This window comes from Daldinia loculata (genome assembly GCF_022478755.1).
Source record: "Daldinia loculata strain CBS 113971 unplaced genomic scaffold F4817scaffold_51, whole genome shotgun sequence".
In the NCBI taxonomy this organism is placed as follows: Eukaryota; Fungi; Ascomycota; class Sordariomycetes; order Xylariales; family Hypoxylaceae; genus Daldinia; species Daldinia loculata.
In genome coordinates this window covers 162010-180056 of record NW_026054905.1, presented here as the reverse complement: position 1 = coordinate 180056, position 18047 = coordinate 162010, and the positions used below count along the sequence as shown (strand labels likewise).

General features: G+C 47.3%; 8 protein-coding genes across 8 annotated transcripts; 1 reads left to right on the top strand and 7 right to left on the bottom strand.

Moving 5' to 3' along the window:
• Positions 1-33: 33 nt before the first annotated feature.
• On the bottom strand, positions 34-3235 carry F4817DRAFT_346842 (dipeptidyl peptidase IV N-terminal region-domain-containing protein). Its single transcript, XM_049304471.1, has 3 exons — positions 2992-3235; positions 369-2933; positions 34-304 (listed from the first exon to the last, which is right to left on the bottom strand). The coding sequence occupies exons 1-3, from the start codon at positions 2993-2995 to the stop codon at positions 129-131; spliced, it is 2745 nt and encodes a 914-aa protein (XP_049156138.1). The 5' UTR covers positions 2996-3235; the 3' UTR covers positions 34-128.
• Positions 3236-3499: 264 nt separating this feature from the next.
• On the bottom strand, positions 3500-5509 carry F4817DRAFT_346841 (ankyrin repeat-containing domain protein). The gene has a single exon (XM_049304470.1). It carries the CDS (start codon positions 5406-5408, stop codon positions 3831-3833), a length of 1578 nt encoding a protein of 525 aa, XP_049156137.1. The 5' UTR covers positions 5409-5509; the 3' UTR covers positions 3500-3830.
• Positions 5510-5647: 138 nt separating this feature from the next.
• On the bottom strand, positions 5648-7479 carry F4817DRAFT_346840 (uncharacterized protein). Its single transcript, XM_049304469.1, has 2 exons — positions 6712-7479; positions 5648-6597 (listed from the first exon to the last, which is right to left on the bottom strand). Exons 1-2 carry the CDS (start codon positions 6794-6796, stop codon positions 5939-5941), a joined length of 744 nt encoding a protein of 247 aa, XP_049156136.1. The 5' UTR covers positions 6797-7479; the 3' UTR covers positions 5648-5938.
• Positions 7480-7517: 38 nt separating this feature from the next.
• On the bottom strand, positions 7518-9495 carry F4817DRAFT_220486 (uncharacterized protein). The gene has a single exon (XM_049298810.1). It carries the CDS (start codon positions 9288-9290, stop codon positions 7740-7742), a length of 1551 nt encoding a protein of 516 aa, XP_049156135.1. The 5' UTR covers positions 9291-9495; the 3' UTR covers positions 7518-7739.
• A 1-nt stretch (position 9496) lies between these two features.
• Positions 9497-11582, bottom strand: F4817DRAFT_220507 (NAD(P)-binding protein). Its single transcript, XM_049298812.1, has one exon. It carries the CDS (start codon positions 11222-11224, stop codon positions 9812-9814), a length of 1413 nt encoding a protein of 470 aa, XP_049156134.1. The 5' UTR covers positions 11225-11582; the 3' UTR covers positions 9497-9811.
• F4817DRAFT_220488 (uncharacterized protein) lies at positions 11483-13013 on the top strand. The gene is made up of 2 exons (XM_049298811.1): positions 11483-12214; positions 12270-13013. Exons 1-2 carry the CDS (start codon positions 11741-11743, stop codon positions 12927-12929), a joined length of 1134 nt encoding a protein of 377 aa, XP_049156133.1. The 5' UTR covers positions 11483-11740; the 3' UTR covers positions 12930-13013.
• Positions 13014-14019: 1006 nt separating this feature from the next.
• On the bottom strand, positions 14020-15405 carry F4817DRAFT_367678 (uncharacterized protein; the record flags this gene model as incomplete). The annotated part of the gene is made up of 1 exon (XM_049307158.1): positions 14020-15405. The coding sequence occupies exon 1, from the start codon at positions 15394-15396 to the stop codon at positions 14020-14022; it is 1377 nt and encodes a 458-aa protein (XP_049156132.1). The 5' UTR covers positions 15397-15405.
• Positions 15406-15864: 459 nt separating this feature from the next.
• On the bottom strand, positions 15865-17282 carry F4817DRAFT_318872 (uncharacterized protein; the record flags this gene model as incomplete). Its single annotated transcript, XM_049300984.1, has 5 exons — positions 15865-15974; positions 16035-16301; positions 16358-16723; positions 16817-16896; positions 16966-17282. 5 exons carry the CDS (start codon positions 17280-17282, stop codon positions 15865-15867), a joined length of 1140 nt encoding a protein of 379 aa, XP_049156131.1.
• Positions 17283-18047: the final 765 nt, after the last annotated feature.

Genomic DNA, 18047 nt, shown 5'->3' with positions numbered 1-18047 from the left:
ATCACCAAGCTACTAGCTTCGGACCCAGCACTATAAAGCTTCATATTGTATTTATTTGTTGATATATTCTATGCAAAAGCATAAGAGTCCGAAAAGATATACACCGGGACGCCGCTATACAATGCAGTCTATAATAAATCCAACCCGGCTAAACTTGATAGCGGCAGCGTCTGCCCGCCGCTGGCTTTGATCCCCGACTTCTTAACTATTTCTATATCTCTCTTCGCTTTATTGGGTATGGGCTTCGCATCTGTGACCTTCAACCATTCGCCGTTGAATGCGTTGATGAGCCAATTGTTTAGTTCTGTCGCTTGTTAGCATGCGATGCCCCTAATAGACCACATCGTAAATGAAGAGGGGTGACTTACTATCGTAAACGATGCGATTCGCATTATGGAAGTAAATACCATGGTTGCTGTCCGGAAACATATGCATATCGTAGTTCTCAACGCCAGCCAGGTCCAGCTTATCTAACAGCGTAAGCGTGTTCTGCATGTGCACGTTATCATCAGCAATACCATGCATGATAAGGAAGCGCACGTTCTGCGCCAAGGCCGTAGCGTTGCTGACGGCAGTGCCATCGTAGCCCTTCCCGTTCTGTTGCGGCGTGAGCATATACCGCTCCGTGTAGATACTATCATAGAAGCGCCAGTCTGTTACCGGCGCCACCGCCATGCCGTACTTGAATGTAGCGCCCGCATCCTGCTCTAGCGTCTTGAGTGTCTGGAACCCGCCGTATGACCATCCCCAGATTGCGACCCGTGACTCATCTATATATGGCTTCTCGGCCCAGATCTTAGCTGCTGCGATCTGATCTTGAGCCTCTATCTGTCCGAGGTGCTCTCGTACAATCACGCGCGCCTTCCGCCCTATGAATCCTGTCCCGCGCCCATCAACCGTAACGACGACGTAACCTAAGTTGGCAGCGACGTATGATTGGAAGTCGACAGCAAAACGCTTGTCAACCGACTGTGAGCCCGGACCGGAGTACTGTTGGAAGAGCACGGGGTATCGCTTCTTCGGATCGAAGTGCGCTGGACGGCGCTCGAGGTAGTTAAGCTCAACATCATCTATAGTAATTGTACCGTAGTCTAGCAATGGTAGCTCGTGCTTCTTTGCTTTATCCGCCAAGTCCTTGTTCTCTTCAATAATGTGTTCGTATACCTCTGGGTTTCCCGGGGTGCTCATAACCTTTTGCGTTGGGACATTTGGCCCTTTATACGTGACGAGGGCGTATCCAGCTTTGACGGAAAACGAAACATCATAATAACCTTCCTTGCTGACATCAATCATCTCTTTCAAGTGAGACCCGTCAAGTTTAACGCTATAAATATGTCGCTGGATAGAGGACTCCTTTGTAGCGACAAAGTATGCAAGATTATTCTTCAGATCAACTGCAGAAGGCGCTGCCACGACTTCCCAATTCCCTGATGTTAACATGACAGGCTCTTCGGATTCCAGAGGGCTAAAATATGCCATGTGGTCCCTATCATCCTTAATAACAGTATCGATGTAGCCGTCATTAGGTCTACCGTTCGAAGGGTCGGCCGGGATATATGTGGTATCATGTGAGATTTCAAACCAGCCGCCATCTAGCTTGCCCACATCGACTGTCCTAACCGTCTTGCCCGTCCGGGAAGTAACGTCGATTAGAATAACTCGCATGATGTCGCTAACACGATTCGTCTCCTTCACAAGGACCTTACTTCCAGCCCACGTGATGTCAGTAATTAACAAGTCATCCGCGGCAAAACCTCCCTCAATCTCGACCGAGAAAACATCGCCCCGGGCCATATCGTAGAACAGAAGGTCTACAAATGGGTTGGGCGAGCCGGCCTTTGGATATTTCAGCTGTTGCACTTCTGGGTAACTTTCTTTTCCAGCGGGAGGCGCCTCGCCGCTTGGCCTATCAATAAAAAACTGGATTGGGTATTCAGGCACTAGGGTTTCGTTCGTTCTTAAGAAAGCCACAAAGTCTCCTTTCTCAGACCACCACGTCGCGCTATTATCGCCGAAGACCTCTTCTTCGTACACCCAATCTGGAATGCCGTAGAAATACTCCGGTCCACCATCTTTCGTGATCTGCACGATGCTCTTGCCTTCTAACCGTCGTACATACAGGTTGTTCGCACTTGTATATATAACAGCATCACTCTTCGGACTCCACTGGGCAAGCTGCACTCGGAGGTTGGGATCCTGAGGGTTCAGGGGCTCGGCAGTTTGAGACTCGACATCGAATATCCAATATACACCAGTGAAAGAATATCTCCAAATGCTTTTCGTCTGAGTAGCGATGAGTACTTTCTTTAGATCCGGGCTCGGCCAAACTTGGTCTGGTGATAGTTGTTGATCGCCGGCCTTGAACCAAGATTGCTGCATGAGCGTCTGCGCAGATTTGATCTCCCCGCCGCCTGCAGCATGGTCTTCATTCTTGCTCCGAACATCTTCAACAACGAGGAAATCCTTCCCAGCCGCACCTTTTTCCAAAAGCAATCCGTCTTCTCCGTTCGCACCCGCGATCCAGCTTATTCCATGGCTCTGAGGTCGCCAATAGCCGTCTAATATCTGGTCTAACGTGACTTTCTTGCCGGATCCGCGAGCTGCGGTAGCGGTCGGATCGTGCTCCTTTTGAGAAGAGTGCTGATATGATTTGGTCGATAAATATGTGAATAGACCAACTAGCCAAGCAGCAAGAAATACGCCAGCCATAACGAGGACGAACCTCTTTAGAGATTTATCTACCCCGACAGCCCTCCTTTCCGGAAGGGGAGGTAAGAAGCCACCAGCTTCATCCTCAGAGTCATTGTGTAATGGATCCTCGTCATCCAAATCGGAAATACCCTCGTTGAGCTTCTCTCGTTCGCTAAGTCGTTCGAATACTAAACTCGTCGTAGATACAGAAGAAAGGGAGTCGCGCGATGGTCTCGGGGACGCTGCAGGAAAGTTAGCAAGGATTACCGTCTAATCGGTATAGAGACTCGATTCGCATACCCATTGTCGCGTGTTTCTCCTTAGATAAATAGAGAGGCCATGTGTCGTCGGTCCTAAATAACTCAGCCGGCCCGCGCGACACTCCAATGCGAATTTGAGATTTATTGTATATACACGCGTTAATTCCACTTAATGACAGAAAGCCGACAGATTAAACGCGTTGCTCTTAGCGAAAGTCTCGAAGTTTCGAACTAATGATCAATGTTCCTGAGATGTGGCGTCACCTCCTAATCCCACATCAGATTGACGTGTACTTTGTAAAGGTATCGGTGCACAAGCCACCTTACGCCATAATAACTATGAACCCCCATTTAGCGATATATACCTAGGTACCTTAGGTACCTAACCTACATATATGCTTCATCGCATATCTGTCATAGCCGTTTGTTAAAATCGGAATAGGGGTATTTTGGATGCCAGCAATAGGAGTGACAGAGTGTACCTTGACTTAGCCCTTTTTCTCGAATTACTGTAATGGACCATAGCTACCTACTAATGTAGGTACCTAGGTACATAAGGATATTAACAGTACAGTGACGATTGAGATTAGGACTAGTATCTTCCACTGGTTTATGCGCACTGATTTTATTATTTCTGTCTCCCCTACAGGAATACGAGCCTAAAGAAAATATGTCATCAACACTTAGGGTTTTTTTCCTTTTTTTTCCCACCCTTTTTCCTTCGCCTCGTTCTGCAACTGTCCAGTCGTGTTTGGGGGTGCTCCCCTTGCGACCAAGTCGGGGGCATATTCGTATCTTGGTTAATACAAGCCTCTTTTTACAGCCGTTTCCATAACGATTATGGTGTCGTTTTTACAACCTAATGGTACCAGTTTTGTTTCAAGTCCCAGAGTAAGTTGCTTTCCTAGAAAGTAGGGCTCGGTTGCTCTCTACATCTCCTACTTCTCGAGCATAGGCCATCAACTCGTCGATCTTTTCTGCTGGCAAGCCTGCATGGGCAATCATCTGGAAGTATTTGAAATGATTTCCCGAATCGCGTGGCTGCTGGTGTTCGTAAGTGGATATCATGTCTCTTGCGGTAGAATATGCCTGGTCGTAGGATTTCAAAGTGGCACCATTATTAGCGAGTATTAAGCATTCCTTATAGTACCTCGGTTCGAAGAACTTAAACAGGACTTCATCCAGATGCTTATGATCCAACATTGCCGGGATAGCTGCGGTCAACAGTTGCTCAAGTAGGTCCGCACTAGAAGGTATATCTTCAACCTCACTAAGTACCCAATCCTCATGGATTATCCATTCCAGTAACGTCCTTCCATCAAACAAAGGTGTATCCATCCTAGCACCACCACGTAGGAGTGCCAATACTTTTTCCGGATGCTGCACACAGTCATAGCTCCTATAGTCCACGAAAAGATCTAGTGGAGTACGTCCAGATGAATCTTGACCATCCACATGAGCACCCAATGATAAGAGATGAGCTACCATTTTGCTATGTCCATCTACCACAGCCTCCCCCAAGGGAGTATATCCTCCTAGGTAGCTCTTTTCCAGGTCTGCACCAGCTTCTATTAGCCTAGAAAGCATGGCGCACCCTCTAAGGAAGTTGCGTCTCGAGCCCGCAATGCAAGCATGAATGGGGTGTCGTATTCTAGGGTTCGTGGATCTTGAGTTAATCATCGCACCGGCATCAAGTAGTGCTTCCGCGTAGTCATATTGGCCATGCTCGAGAGCAAGTATGAATGGAACTTTATCGTTGGAAGCTTCGGCGTTGATGTTGGCCCCAAACTCAATTAGCTTCTTGAATGTACTCAACTGAGAATTGCGCCTGTATCGCTTAATCAACAAGCCTAAGACCGATGGACAGCCACGGATACTCTCATCAATGGGTTGTACGTGTTCGCGAATTAGAAATTCCACCACACGCATCATATCCTTGTCAGCCGCTATGTGAAGAGCCGAATAGTAGGATAACATGATATATAATTGATCCAAAGAAAAGTGGTTGTCAAAGGCGAATCTAGGAGTAGCCCCAAGTTTAAGTAACAACAAGGCAGCATCTTCATTCCCACATCGGAGTGCGGTGAACAACGGGGAATGGGCCGCCTGGACAAAAATACCAGATACGGGTTCGGTGTCGACTGACGAGCCATGATTTAAAAACCATTTTATAACTTCTATCTGCCCCTTCCCGCAAGCCTGGCGCAGTGGTTGATCGTAATCGTAGTGTATGTCCAGTCCGAAGGAAAGGGCAGCTTCAAGAGTGCCAATCACGCCATTTTTAACGGCAAATTCAATTGCGACCGGGCTTCCAAATGTCTTGTAAAGTGTTTCGTTGGTGACAAAATAGAGTTGTTTGTTGACGAGAGCAAGGGACGCGAGATCACTTCTTTTCAGATTGCCGCAAGCTGTGACCATTTGGAAAAGTTCACAGGGTAAATTCGTCAGCTTGGCCATGGTAACGAATGTTTTATCTTTCTGAAATGATATATTCCTAGATTGAGGTTTGCTGGAGTGTGGTTGTTGTTTGTCGAAGTGCGAGACATGAAGAAATCGGTTGTAGGAGTTGTACGGAATAGAAGGCGGATATCTGCATACCTGTGTTATGTGGTCTATGCACCGACTCAGGCACCTATTCAGGCACCTATTCAGGCACCTAGGCTTATGTACGCATATAAACAATAGCTTCACATGCGTGCCTATCACAACCCTCATCTCATGTAGTGTTACTACAAATTTTAACAAGATCTGAGACATTTTATATTCCAATGGTCCAACATTTTACCGAAACTACGCATAATAAACGCGAATTATCACGAAACTTAAACATTGGGCGATAGTGCATCAATGTATAACACACACAATGCAAACGTACATGTAAAAAAAAAATATGCAGAAGCGAATTGAATTTTGGGTATATTACATTATCTGATTTATACGGAAGAGCCCGTTTTCAACTCCAGCATATGCGCATACCAGGGATCCAACTATAGGAGCACGGCGACGCCAAGAGCACCGGCGGCAGCCATGGCACCCGCAACCATGCCGGTGGGTCGGGCAGCAAGACCCGGCGATGCGGTTGTAGAACCGGCAGAACCGGCAGAACCCGCGGAACCCGCGCTCGAAGAAGCACCGCATCCATCTCCGAGGAAGGCGCTGATAGAAGCTACGGCCTGGCTGACTTGGGCATCGCTGCCGCCGCACTTAGTAGCAGCGGCTTGGAGGTCGCTGCTGTGCTTGCTGAGCCAGCTGCTAGCTGCCTGGTCGTACGAGCTGTATTGAGAAGACAGCGACTGCGGCACCTGGGTGGCCTCGCACAAGATGGTCGGGTTGCTGGTGTCGGCCGTGGCCGCGAACGACTCCATGTATGACAGAAGCTCGGGCGGGACGTCGGGGACGTCGGAGCCCAGCGGCGCTAGGGCGGAAACACACTCGGGGCTTTGTGTGATTGTAGGTAGTTCGGGCTCATCCGAAGTTGCCTGTCGCACCTCGACAACAACATGTTCCTGGCGCAGGTTGTGGAGGTTCCTCAGCTGCAGTGGGCTGTATGTCGCAACGGCGGTAGAGGCGAGGCCGAGAATAGCGAGCGTCACTTGGGAGACCATTTTGAATGAGTTATACCTCGACGCGGTGTTAAGTAACGAAAGTTTGTTTGTTTATTTATTTATTTAAGGTTGAAGATTTGCTTTAAGGAGTGCCGCAAGTTGAGGATGGAATCCGATTAGAATCTTACAGCTTACTGACAAGTTTATATATATAGGACTACATATCAAAAACGATGGATCCCATAAGGCAGAGAGCCAAGGGTTCGACACGTTCCCAAGCCTCAAAACCCGACATCTCATTACTCTTGGCTGTGCTGCTGATTATGGGGAGATTCATCTTGGCAGATGTGATCCTTTGAAAGACCGGTTTAGGTTTAGTACGGGGTATTCGGTCATCTTAAATCTTCCCTGTCAATTTTATTGTAGAAAAAAGAACCAATCAGCTCTATTCTAACGCTGGTCTACCTAGCGCAATGACAGGCATGATTAAAGCAGGTCTTGCGGGCTAGGTTCTAGATCGAGATGCACAGCCATTTCTCGGCTTTTAAGGCTGCGCTGCAAGGTCTTTATTTAGATCTCCGCTCTGCTGTTCAGCTGAGGATCTGAGTAATATTTTCGACGTCAGGATCTTCATTGGCGTACGGTACGCCAATCGATTGTAACCGCGTTTACTAGACGACAATCACTGTGCTAGTCAATTACTTCATCTAGGTATATAGAAAATATAGTGCATTTTCACAGACGCTTAAAGTGTAGAAATGCCTCACTTGTCCAGTTGGCTTCGGACAAGCCTCAGTGGGCCAAGAAGGATTCAAATAGTTGATGATGTGGACGAGCTAAAACGCTATGATCGCTAGGACTTACGCCTGTTTAAGCATAGGATATCAACTAACGCATCCTCAGAGTTTGCAAATACATGGGACAACACTAGGGTCTATGCTACAATTTGCCCCTTTTATAGGATAAGAAAGACAATGTGCAGAGTTGAGAAACAGGCACTTGACACTTGAAAATATTATAATGCTACTAAGATATTAAAATTGAACTAACTATGTCTAATGTTCTAAGATGTTGGAAGCAACTAGATAAAGAGTATGTTTTTTAAAATGAAAGCCCCAGTATATAATAGGCCATATGTTCTACAACAAATAAAGTGCTCTTCCTAACCAAAGATCAAGTTCAATGGAAAAGAAAGGAGAAATCAAAAGATAATTACCGCACGTTAGACTAGGTTAGTAATTATTCAAGCCGCCTCCTTCTCCGGCTCCACGTACTCGAGCCCCCATTCCGCCTTATTCGCCGCGATCCTCTTCTCAGCAGCCTCCGCCTCCGCGTAGAGTCCCAGATCATCAAGCAAGTCGATGCAGTCATACGCGCCGTCTTCATCCGTAGAAACATCGCAGTTCTCCAGGACGCGGGCGAACTCGTAGTACGGCGATCGAACGGCGAACTTGATCAGGCCCACGCAAATCTTCGCCCAGACCACCACCCAGGAGCTGAGGTTGCCCTCGGCTCCCCGGAACTCGATCGTGCGCCCCGAGTTGCGATACACGAATGAATCGCACGCGTAGTGCCGGAAATTCACCATGGCTCCTCCTCGGGGATACATGAGGTGCGCGATTTCGCAGCTGCTCGCGCTCTGGTAGATCTGCTGGACGCCTGCGAATACGCCTGGGTCTGGCGCTCGGTGGGAACGTGGGCCCTCCATCTCGAGGCCGGAGCAGCCGAAGTCTCTTACCTTTTCGGTGATGTCTTCGAGTTGCTCATTGGTATAGCGCGGTCTTACGATTCTTGGAATGTTTCGTGTGCGGACGGGCTTGCTGGGCTCGATAGACTGGCTGAACGGATCGTCGGACGCTTTGATTATCTTATTTGCTTCTTCTTTTCCTCCTGCTTTCTTCTTTTTTGGTGCTTCTTCGCCATCCTTAGGATCTGGCTTTGGCTGGAAGGGTTCAAAGCCATTATTATTCCTATGTTCCTCGAAATCATCCACATACTTATTCCTTCGATTCTGCTCTCTCCAGGATATAGGCTCCTCTCCGTGTCGGACCTCTGTAGCAAGATACCGGATGCAATCTCTTGCGGATCCGGTTTCATGCATTGGGCCATCACTCACTGCTTGACCGTCTAACCGATTCGACAAGTTACTCCTGTCCCGCAATGTTCGACAGTTCCAGTTTACTACCCGCCAGGGGTGATTGAGGGTGGTGAGCAAATGCTCCGTAGCAAATACCAGTGAAGCAATGCGTCTCAGAGAGTTGAGGGGAAAGTACTCGCCACCGTTTCCAACATGAACGTGAAGTCCACAGGAATGGTTAACACGACACCTATACGACGAGGTTAGAAGCTGTCGAGCGTAATTAAGAACCTCGAAAGCAGCAGGGATATCAGGCTCGACAGGAGTCTGAACCTCGACGCCCACCCACTGAAACTTTTCAACCCAATCAAAGGTCTTGGCTTCGACGGGTTCATTGACGGTAATGTCGTCCGTAACTCCCCAATGATTGTATCTACCGAGTATTGTCTTGACAAAATTGGTCTTATACGTATAAGTTTTAACATTGGCTGGAAGGTTGTGTTCCTCGAAGAGAGCCTTGATCATCTCGTAAATCACCGATTCAGAGTCTCCATTCTTTGGTGCCTTCTTTAGCCTAAGGACCGGAGGTAGACCTTTAATATGTTCGAGGGCATCGTCGCCGCCCTCAGGCAGCCAGGGAACTACGAATTCCATCTCAACGCCGAAGGTAAGGCGAGATGGCCGTGCCTCCGCTGGAGGAGCAATATTTGCTGACATAGTGTCTCGATTTCTTCGATAATTTGAAAGGTGTAGCTTCGTCTTTGTGCTTTGTGAAAGGTAGCTATTTCAATAGATTGGTAGAATCAACTATTCGTGACATCCATCAAATCAGATTTCAGTGGCTACCTCTTTACCATATAGCATCAAGAACAGGGTTGAGCAAGGTCATCGTTTGGGGACATGTGTCGTATTCTAGTTCAACACGACTGGTTAGAAAACATGCAAGTTGTTCGAAAACGACTATAATGTAGTTTCAATAGAACGATGTACTATCATCAATAGTGCTTAGTTACTAGATCGGTAGTATCCGTATGTTCGAATGAGCCCTTCTGTATGGAGCATTTGGGAATGAAGGAGTTTTAATGTCCTAGTTATAGAAGATACATTAGGTAGACAATCATGAAACAACGCTTTGTAGATGGTAGAATAACATAGCTTTACGCTCAAGCACCCATAGCAGTAGGCATAACGCCTACGTTTTTAATCTCTTTTACAAGAGTCTCTGCGCCGCTTTGGGGTCATTGTTTCGCTGAATCCTGATGCCCAATATTCCACTCTAAAACTTGTTGACAAACTCCTTCTATTGTGTTATGAACAGGTCGGTATCCGATGCCACCCTCGTCGACGCTTCGTCCCGCACCTTCGTTTGATGCCAAGAGATGCGAGCAGGCCGTGAAAATGGCCGGCTGTAATTTTGCCAGTTCGCCCTTAGGCCGCGGTACTATCCATCCGAGTACCGGCGTTCGACTTGCTAGGTCAAACCACTCAATGATATGTGCGAGAAATAGCATAACCCCAGGCTGCAAGTACACGACCTTGATAGGCGCTGTGTTGAGCGTGGCCGTGATTCGTAATAACCTGTAGACATCGTCGTACATGGGCGGCGGTCCAGCGTCCGTAACGGTAAACGCGCGGCCGGCACACTTAGGCATTATCTTCTCATCTCTCAATAGCGCCGCCTCGAAAAGCAAGTGCGCCAACGACACATTTCCGGCGTGCACGAAGTTCTGGATGATATTCCTCGTCCAACTCGGGAACGTACCAGTCCTCAAACAAAGCCCAATGATCTGGTCGCCGTGGCTGCTACCATAGATGCCGTTCGCGGGGCGCACGAGCCCCGTGCGGAAACCGGAGTTATTGGCCTCGGAGATAAGGCGTTCGGCGGTCGCCTTTGCGTGCGCGTAGTTGCTGAAGAATTGCGCGTGCGGTCGCAACGGTCGGTCAAAATCAGAGTCGTCGAGTACTTGCCAATAGTTCTCAGGCCAGCGCCGAAACGGATTGCGCCAATACTTCACGGGCATGTAGGCGACCGAGGCGGATGACGTGGATACGAAGACGTCAGCGCCGGCTTGCTTCGACGCGTCTAAGACATTTTGCACACCGTCGACATTGACGCGCTTTACGCGCTCATAAGTTTTCAGGGATCGCTCTGACGCTTGGATGATAGCAGCCGTGTGGAAGATAGTAAGTGGAAGATGGGCAACACTCTTGGGCCATGGCTTATTAAATGCCGCGGACGTTGCCGGTGGCGATGTGATGTCAGCCTGTGCGAAATCAACCAGAGCGGCAGGGCCCGTTGTCATATCAGGTCGGACCGGCTTTTGAAAATCGATGATTCGGATGCTCTCCGGAGACTGGCCGCGGGCAAGTAGGTGTATGACGATCTGACCGCCGACTCCGCCGCAACCGCCTGTGACAATGTAACGGCGGTTCAGCTGCGGCGGGAGTTGTTTAACCCAGTCGATTGGGTTGGCCTCAATGCGTCGGTAGGTATCTTTAATCTCTTGCTCTGTCCAGCGGTATGGGGAGACAGCCAATACTTCCGGTGGTGTCTGTTTCAACGCGCTGTTGAGCTTCCATACCCAAGCGATGCCAATCACGAGAAGCGTCGCGATGGCGATATACAGTGTCTGCTTTCCTGTGGCGTCCATTTCGCCGTCCTTTCTTCTCACGATCGTACCTACATTGGCTGAGCAGATAGGAATACTACCCCGCGGAGAGCTAAGATCTTTTAAAACATTATTTGTTCATGATCCTATATCTTAGCGCTGCCTGTACGAATACGAAGCCTTTAATCCACCCGATGAGACTTAGTGTGATAAACTAGGAAAGATTAAAGGAGTACAGCAGGGAACCATTGCAGACGAGCGCAATGCGCGCTGCGAATCGCAAAGAAAATCGGATATATAAAAGACGACATCTTGAGGGGAACCAGCAAGGAGGCGAGGGTCGCCAACAAATGATCCGCAACTAAGCGAAGAGTGGATGACCGGTCCGATTTATAAACGAATCTCGGACCAGATGCGGAGACACTTATACCGGCCGCTACATATTATCCACAACGGCCTTCCGGTTTCGTTAAGAGAAGCAATCGACCCTCATAATTTAATTACATAGGTAGGTAGGTACCTAGCCTTATAGCAAGAAGTAAAATAAACATTACAGCAATGGCAGAGATACAACAACCAATTACCATCGAAAATGCCCGCGGTACGCTTAAAGTAATCTTCTCCGAGGCGACGACACCCGTGGAGCGAGTCCGGTCCGCCAAACTCGCTTCTACGGCCTTCGGGAAGTCACTTACGCCGGAAGGTTATCTAGAGCGAGAGGAATATCTCGCAAGTCAACCTCTTGCGCGAGGCACCGGCTGGCGGTGGTGGTGTCTCACATTGGCCGATAACCCCGAACAAGTGTTGGCCATGTGCAAGACGATGCACAGGGATCTACTAGTCCGGAACGATTCCGCCACGCGCGGGGAAGCGGTGGCACGCCAGGAACAGGGCTACTGCATCTGTAGCGTCGTTACCGATTCGACTTACAGGGGACGCGGTCTCGCCTCTGTCTTACTGAAAGGCGTTGCTGAATGGTTAGATGGGCCGGGAAATGCGACGGCTAGTATACTATACTCGGATGTGGGAGATGTAGGTCATGTTAACCGCTACGTCGCAGTTCAACATGCTGATGCGGACCCCTTAGTTCTACGTTAGCAAAGGTTGGGATATTCTAGATTCTTTCGAATCTATTCTGACAGTTCCCCTATCCGTTCCACGTCCGGGACAAGTCCAGTTTCCAGAGACGCGCCCATTAACTACAGATGACATTCCCCATCTCTGCGAGCGGGATGTGGAAAGTCTGGAAGATGACTTCCAGAAATACGATTTCCCAAAAGACAGTGTGCTCGTGACCATCCTACCTACTACGAACATGATCACCTGGTTACAAGCTCGAATAGCATATACGAACAACCAGTTAAACGGCAAGACCCCAGAAGTAAAAGGCAGTATCTGCAAGAGCGCAGACTCGTGGGTATACTGGTACTCCGATCTCCATCATCGAAAGATCACAATCCAGCGCGTCAAACCGCCCCGTGGCCAAGACGAAGCAACTTCGACACGGGCAATCGCCCGGCTCCTACTCGACGCCATCGAAGAGGCTGCCAAGTGGGAGCTTCCAGAAGTGGATATTTGGAATCCCAGCCCGGAGCTTCACAGCGCGATGAAGCTCCTCAATTCGGAACTAGGAATTAAGGTGACGAATCAAAAACGGGAAAGCGAGCACATACCGTGCCTAAGATGGCGAGGTGGTGAAAAGCGGTCTATCATTGTCTCGCCCAATGAGTTTTATCCATGGAGCTAGATTGGATACTGTATTCCAGGGGTTCATATACAGCTACAGGAAATATTCAAATCGTTGATAATGATAAATACCTATCAAGTCAACACTCACATAGACTTGGAAGGCTACCCTTAAGGAGTATCCCGAGATTAGCTACAATTATCATATAACATTAGATATTTCTGAATTTACATAAGACCTAACCTAACAGTAGTTTTCATTAGTGATGGGTAACATGTATGTAAGACACAATCACAACCAGATAGAGAGTAGTTCAACGGTATGAAGATAAAAGTATTTTCCTTTTATTTTTATTTTTTATTAACCATGTACACACCAATTTAGCTAACTAAAGAGATAAGTGACGAGATGCGTACCTATGCTAAACAATTCTAATAGTAATTAATTAAACAATTTTGTAAATGAGTGGAGATACCAAGGTACATATGGAAAGTAACGAGCGTATCGTCCACCTGTCCACCCGTCTGGCCAGACCAGGAGGATGGGTTTTCTGCATTATGAGATTCGTACCTGGGCGTCTCTGCCCGAAAAAAATAACGTGCTAAAATCAATGGCTTTCGTATCTCTTACCTCCCGCGCAGGACGAGGAAGAGATGAGAAAATGATGTCGTTGACGAAGTGATGGCAACTTGCTAGGTCTCGTATACCCCGCTGGTTGTTATAAATGAAATTTTTTAAGTGCGTGCTTATACAGTATATCCGTGATAAGACGCCAATTGATATGTGGTGCCGGGTAGCCTCGTATTAATTAGAGGCTATGGCATCGTTGTCGATGTACAGTGTCCTGCACGTGGGTGATTCTTAACTACTCCCGATATTAAAGTGGTAAAGGAAGTTGAATGATTATCAAAACCATGTGAATATGTGAGAATGGAAAATAGGGGTGTGATATAAACCTGGGGGATTGGTAGAGGGGGTTTAGGTTAGGTAATGAGTACTTACGGCCAGAGAAGTGTTCCAAATTATACCTCTATCAGTCGCAAATGGTCCCAGCCCACTGCTTTTTAGAATTATTAGGTAACAGTATGTTTTAAGACCTTAAGAATACTCATCTTCCATAATTACCTTGGGTGGTGGCTAAGGAATATTTTCAGTACCGGATATACTCTTCATCATCCGGGCTTTCGCCATTTCTCTCCATCTCTAACTGAGCGACTCTTGATTCGAGCTTTCTTCTTGCCACTCTGTGGTACTCGGCTAACATTTTAGCATTATCGCGGTCCGCTATGATATTTTTCAACATCCGAGGGAATGATTTGAAGTCATTAACATCAACCTTTTGATCCTTGGACAATATCTTTGCCAGGGGAAAGAGGTCAATGAGCTTCTGACGGTCCGCAATGATAGACTTCAAAGCTATCTCCAGACCGGGCAAGTCATTTACATCTATTCCTTCTGCCTCTGCCACTAACCAAGCCAGAGGTAATAGATAACGTTGGGTTTCACTCAAGAAGCGTGTTTCTTTAGTCTGCTGCTTCAAAAGAACCTTATAGACGTCGTCGGGTTTCAGCAGGTCCTCAGAATTCATACGTCTCTTCGACTCGCTTTCTTCGTCACTCGGACTGGAAACTACGATCTCTGGGACGGAACTGTTAGTGAGATATTGCTCACCCATACTTTCAAAAACGGCCTCGTCAAAGTTAGAATCATCAAAACCAGCGTCATCCCAGAATTGGTCGTCATCTTCGCTTTCATCACCATCTTCGTTACTCCAAACTTCCGGGTCGGGGAATTCATAAAGACTTCTAGAAGGATCGCCATTTAAGAATATCCGCCCTTTCCGTCGGTCAGCTCTGACATCCGCCGGCAGACTGGGCTGGATGTCACGTGTCGGCTCAGGCTCGGGGGAATTCAAGCTTGAGGAAATACGAGAGGACCGTCTAGATTTAACAACTCGTGGAACCTCTTCGTCACTATCCTCGGCCGAAGACCTTAACAATATTTGTCTAGGGGGGTGCGTCTTCGACGAATCATCGAGCCAAGCGCCGACTGGGTAGGAGCCCAGTGCATCTTGAAATTTACCGAGATTTTTCTTTTGAATACTGGGATTCTTTAGAGGCGGCCTTGATGATTCCAGCTCGGGTAATATCCGAGATCCACTTAGTGGCAGCAGCTTTTGCTCATTAATCGAACGGTTAGGGCGCAACGGAGCTTGCGGTACTGATACAGCTTGGGGCTCGCTTATACGGAGCCTCTCAGTGCTTGCAGCATTCTTGGGCTTATGCTTTCCTAGCCAACGGCTGAAAGCCTTCGTCACTTTAACGTCCTTGTCCTCAACTTGAGGCCCACGTGGTAGCATTCGATCCATCTGTTGGTACTGAATCGACTGAGACGATTTGATACTCCTTCGATCGCCGCGCGAGTCGTACGCCTGCGTAGACTCATTCGAAGATGATAGATCAGGGTTCGATCCGTAAAGTCTGTTTGATCTATCGTGATGCTGATGCTGGGAGTATCTGGACGCCATGGTTGATGTTATATTTAGTTGCTGAGGTATGTGATTTGGAATATGAAGTTTGATGAGGAATAATGATTCTGTATGGAAGATGAAGTTTGATGAGGAATAATGATTCTGTATGAGTAGATATCGACCTGTTTTGAGTAAAATCTTCTTTGAAGTGTTCAGGGGTGGCGGAAATAACTAGTATAGAAGGGATAATGAAACGTCCTTTAAGAACTATATATTAATAAGCGCAATTGTATTGTGCTTTAACAATATTCTTGTTCTGCGATGTGAATTTGAAAGGTTAACAGGCTTTCGCAACAAAGGAACAAGGGCAAATCATTCTATGTTCCTCTAGCTACAACGGATTGTTCGATGTATTAACGTCCCGTTCCAATTCTACCCTTAGAGCTCTGCCTTTGAGTCGACATATTATCCTTTCTCTATCATTCACAGATAATTCTTATTGTGAGTCTTGGCGGATAAAGTAGCTTAGAGATTTGTGAAATTATTTCGAATTCCGGGGAGAATATTTTCCTGCTGCCCGCCTGCCTGTGTTCGATGGAACGTCGAAGAAATCGGCGTTCGTCTCTGGGCTACTGCTGCTGGTAAGTTAGTGCGATTTTATCTTAGAACAGGGCTGTTGTAATAAGAGAACTTACCTCGTGGTCTTGCTAATGATGCGGAAAATCCGGTAGAGTCACCTCCATTGTGGCTGACTTTCAGACCAGAGCTCAGTCCAACAGCAGGAAATCTTGCATTTGTTTGAAGATTCGTTGACGGCATATCAGCTTGTGATGCTCGTATGTTAATATTAGCCCGATGTACTTGAGGAGTTCCTGAAACGAGACCGGGAATGGTCGACAGACCAACACCAGTTGTTTCGCCAAGACGCTGGCGATGGGTCGAAGGTGTGATAGGGACATTTGCTATATAATGTTAGCCATCGCGCCCATTGTGCCTGAATCTTCTCTTGCTTTATTACATTGAACCCCCGTAGTCCTTGCCCAAGGATTGTTATGGTCCTGCCGCATGGCCTGATGGTGGTATCCGGCTGGCATTCTTTGCTGCTCGTGGAGTGCTGGGCGATGGTGCGCATAAGGCGTTCCGTGGTCTTGATAGTCGGCAGGATTTTGGCCAACACTCTCAAATTGGGCTCTATCTAATGATTGTCCGTGGAGTGCAGAATCAACTGCATCTTCAGCAGCATCTTGCATCTGGCCTAACATGGCTCTTTGTTTGAGTTTATCATACAACTCTTGGATCTGAAGAAGCTTTCGGTTCTTCTCCTTGTATGCGTGGGCTAGTTCGTCATTCTTTCTACGTAGATTCTCATGCTCTGTTCCCATGCCTATAAGAGGTCAGTAATAGTGAATGTAATTAGAATATAAGAGCAACTCCCCTGAAAGCTTTCCTTCCAGGCGTGAGATTTCTAAGTTTGCACTATTGATAACTTTGTCAAGCTGGACGCTGAGGTTTGAGTATTTTTCAGTAAGTGCAGAGCCGAGTTTCTCGTGATAGAAGCTATAAGTTTAGATTAGAAGTTACCTATGTAGGTAACTTTAGGACAATAGGAGGCGGGTCAGTACTAACACTTCCTGGGTGGCTTGGTAGGCCCAGAAGCTAAGGGCCCGACTTGCGCACTCGATAATAATATAGGGACTGAGGCCGCTGAGAACACTCGTTTTATAATCTTCGCTGGGATTGAGATTTGAAACGACAGCATCGTCGGGATTAGTTAAAGGGGTATTGCAAGCAGGACACGAGTTGCGATTCTCGTGTCTCTGTGCCGTCAAACCAAGGCGAGCAGCGCAGTCGGTACAGAAAATATGACTACATGTAGTCACTAATGCTCGATCGCCAAGTTCTTTTCGGCATTTGAGATTATTGCAGCGCAGCATATGCTCCATCGTATAAAGGTTTCCTGCTCTGATTTGTTTTAGGACCATAATTCATTAATAAAGTCACTTTCTCTCTGGGGGAGAAATGTTGAATTGGAAAGGAATGATATGGAGCGGGTAAAATTTGAAGATGAGACCGAAATGCATTATAAAGTTTCTTATTCCTTCCTTACACATACCGATGCACTTTCCCTTTATATACATCTAGAAGAGAAGCTGCGCCCATAGAGGTACGATACGCGCATGTGCCTCCTTAGGTAGGTGATGAGTAATAATACACTATTTGGATGAATTATGTATAGGTATTCATAAACTCATTAGGTAAGGTACCTAAGGTTACCTAGGTACTGTAGCCCTATAGAACAATAAATCTGAGTGTTCTAATTAGCGGTGCTAGATTTACCCAGTCGATTCCCCTCCTCCTTTCCCCTGACTCGTCCACCCTTCCACCTCGCGGCCATATTCCTTCGTTAAGGTTTCTGATGAGGCTTGCGATACTTGCTGCTACGCCTCACTAGGCACGTCCGCGAATCCATATTGCTATGCGCTACAACTATAATATCCGAAGTTAGTGATCACACCTCTCCTATAACTCTATAATGAATCCAGCAAAAGAAACAAAATTTAATTAGGGCGCCTCGAGTAGGATATAGGAGTCAAAAGTGTTGCTTACTATCGATACGGAAATGGTCAAGTCCACCCCAAAAGTCCTTTTCGATGTTGTGCTTTGCCTGCTCCAATTCTCCAAATAGAGAAAGGGCTCGAGAGGACCAG

What these genes read in the sequence shown, in the direction of transcription:
- F4817DRAFT_346842 (XM_049304471.1), bottom strand. An exon ending in GAATCGCATCGTTTACGATA is followed by an intron (nt 305 to 368) that starts GTAAGTCACCCC and finishes AACAAGCGACAG; the next exon opens with AACTAAACAATTGGCTCATC.
- F4817DRAFT_346841 (XM_049304470.1), bottom strand. Translation starts at nt 5,408, where the DNA reads ATGGCCAAGCTGACGAATTTACCCTGTGAACTTTTCCAAATGGTCACA.
- F4817DRAFT_346840 (XM_049304469.1), bottom strand. Translation starts at nt 6,796, where the DNA reads ATGAGATGTCGGGTTTTGAGGCTTGGGAACGTGTCGAACCCTTGGCTC. An exon ending in ATCGTTTTTGATATGTAGTC is followed by an intron (nt 6,598 to 6,711) that starts CTATATATATAA and finishes AAACAAACAAAC; the next exon opens with TTTCGTTACTTAACACCGCG.
- F4817DRAFT_220486 (XM_049298810.1), bottom strand. Translation starts at nt 9,290, where the DNA reads ATGTCAGCAAATATTGCTCCTCCAGCGGAGGCACGGCCATCTCGCCTT.
- F4817DRAFT_220507 (XM_049298812.1), bottom strand. Translation starts at nt 11,224, where the DNA reads ATGGACGCCACAGGAAAGCAGACACTGTATATCGCCATCGCGACGCTT.
- F4817DRAFT_220488 (XM_049298811.1), top strand. Translation starts at nt 11,741, where the DNA reads ATGGCAGAGATACAACAACCAATTACCATCGAAAATGCCCGCGGTACG. An exon ending in TATACTCGGATGTGGGAGAT is followed by an intron (nt 12,215 to 12,269) that starts GTAGGTCATGTT and finishes CGGACCCCTTAG; the next exon opens with TTCTACGTTAGCAAAGGTTG.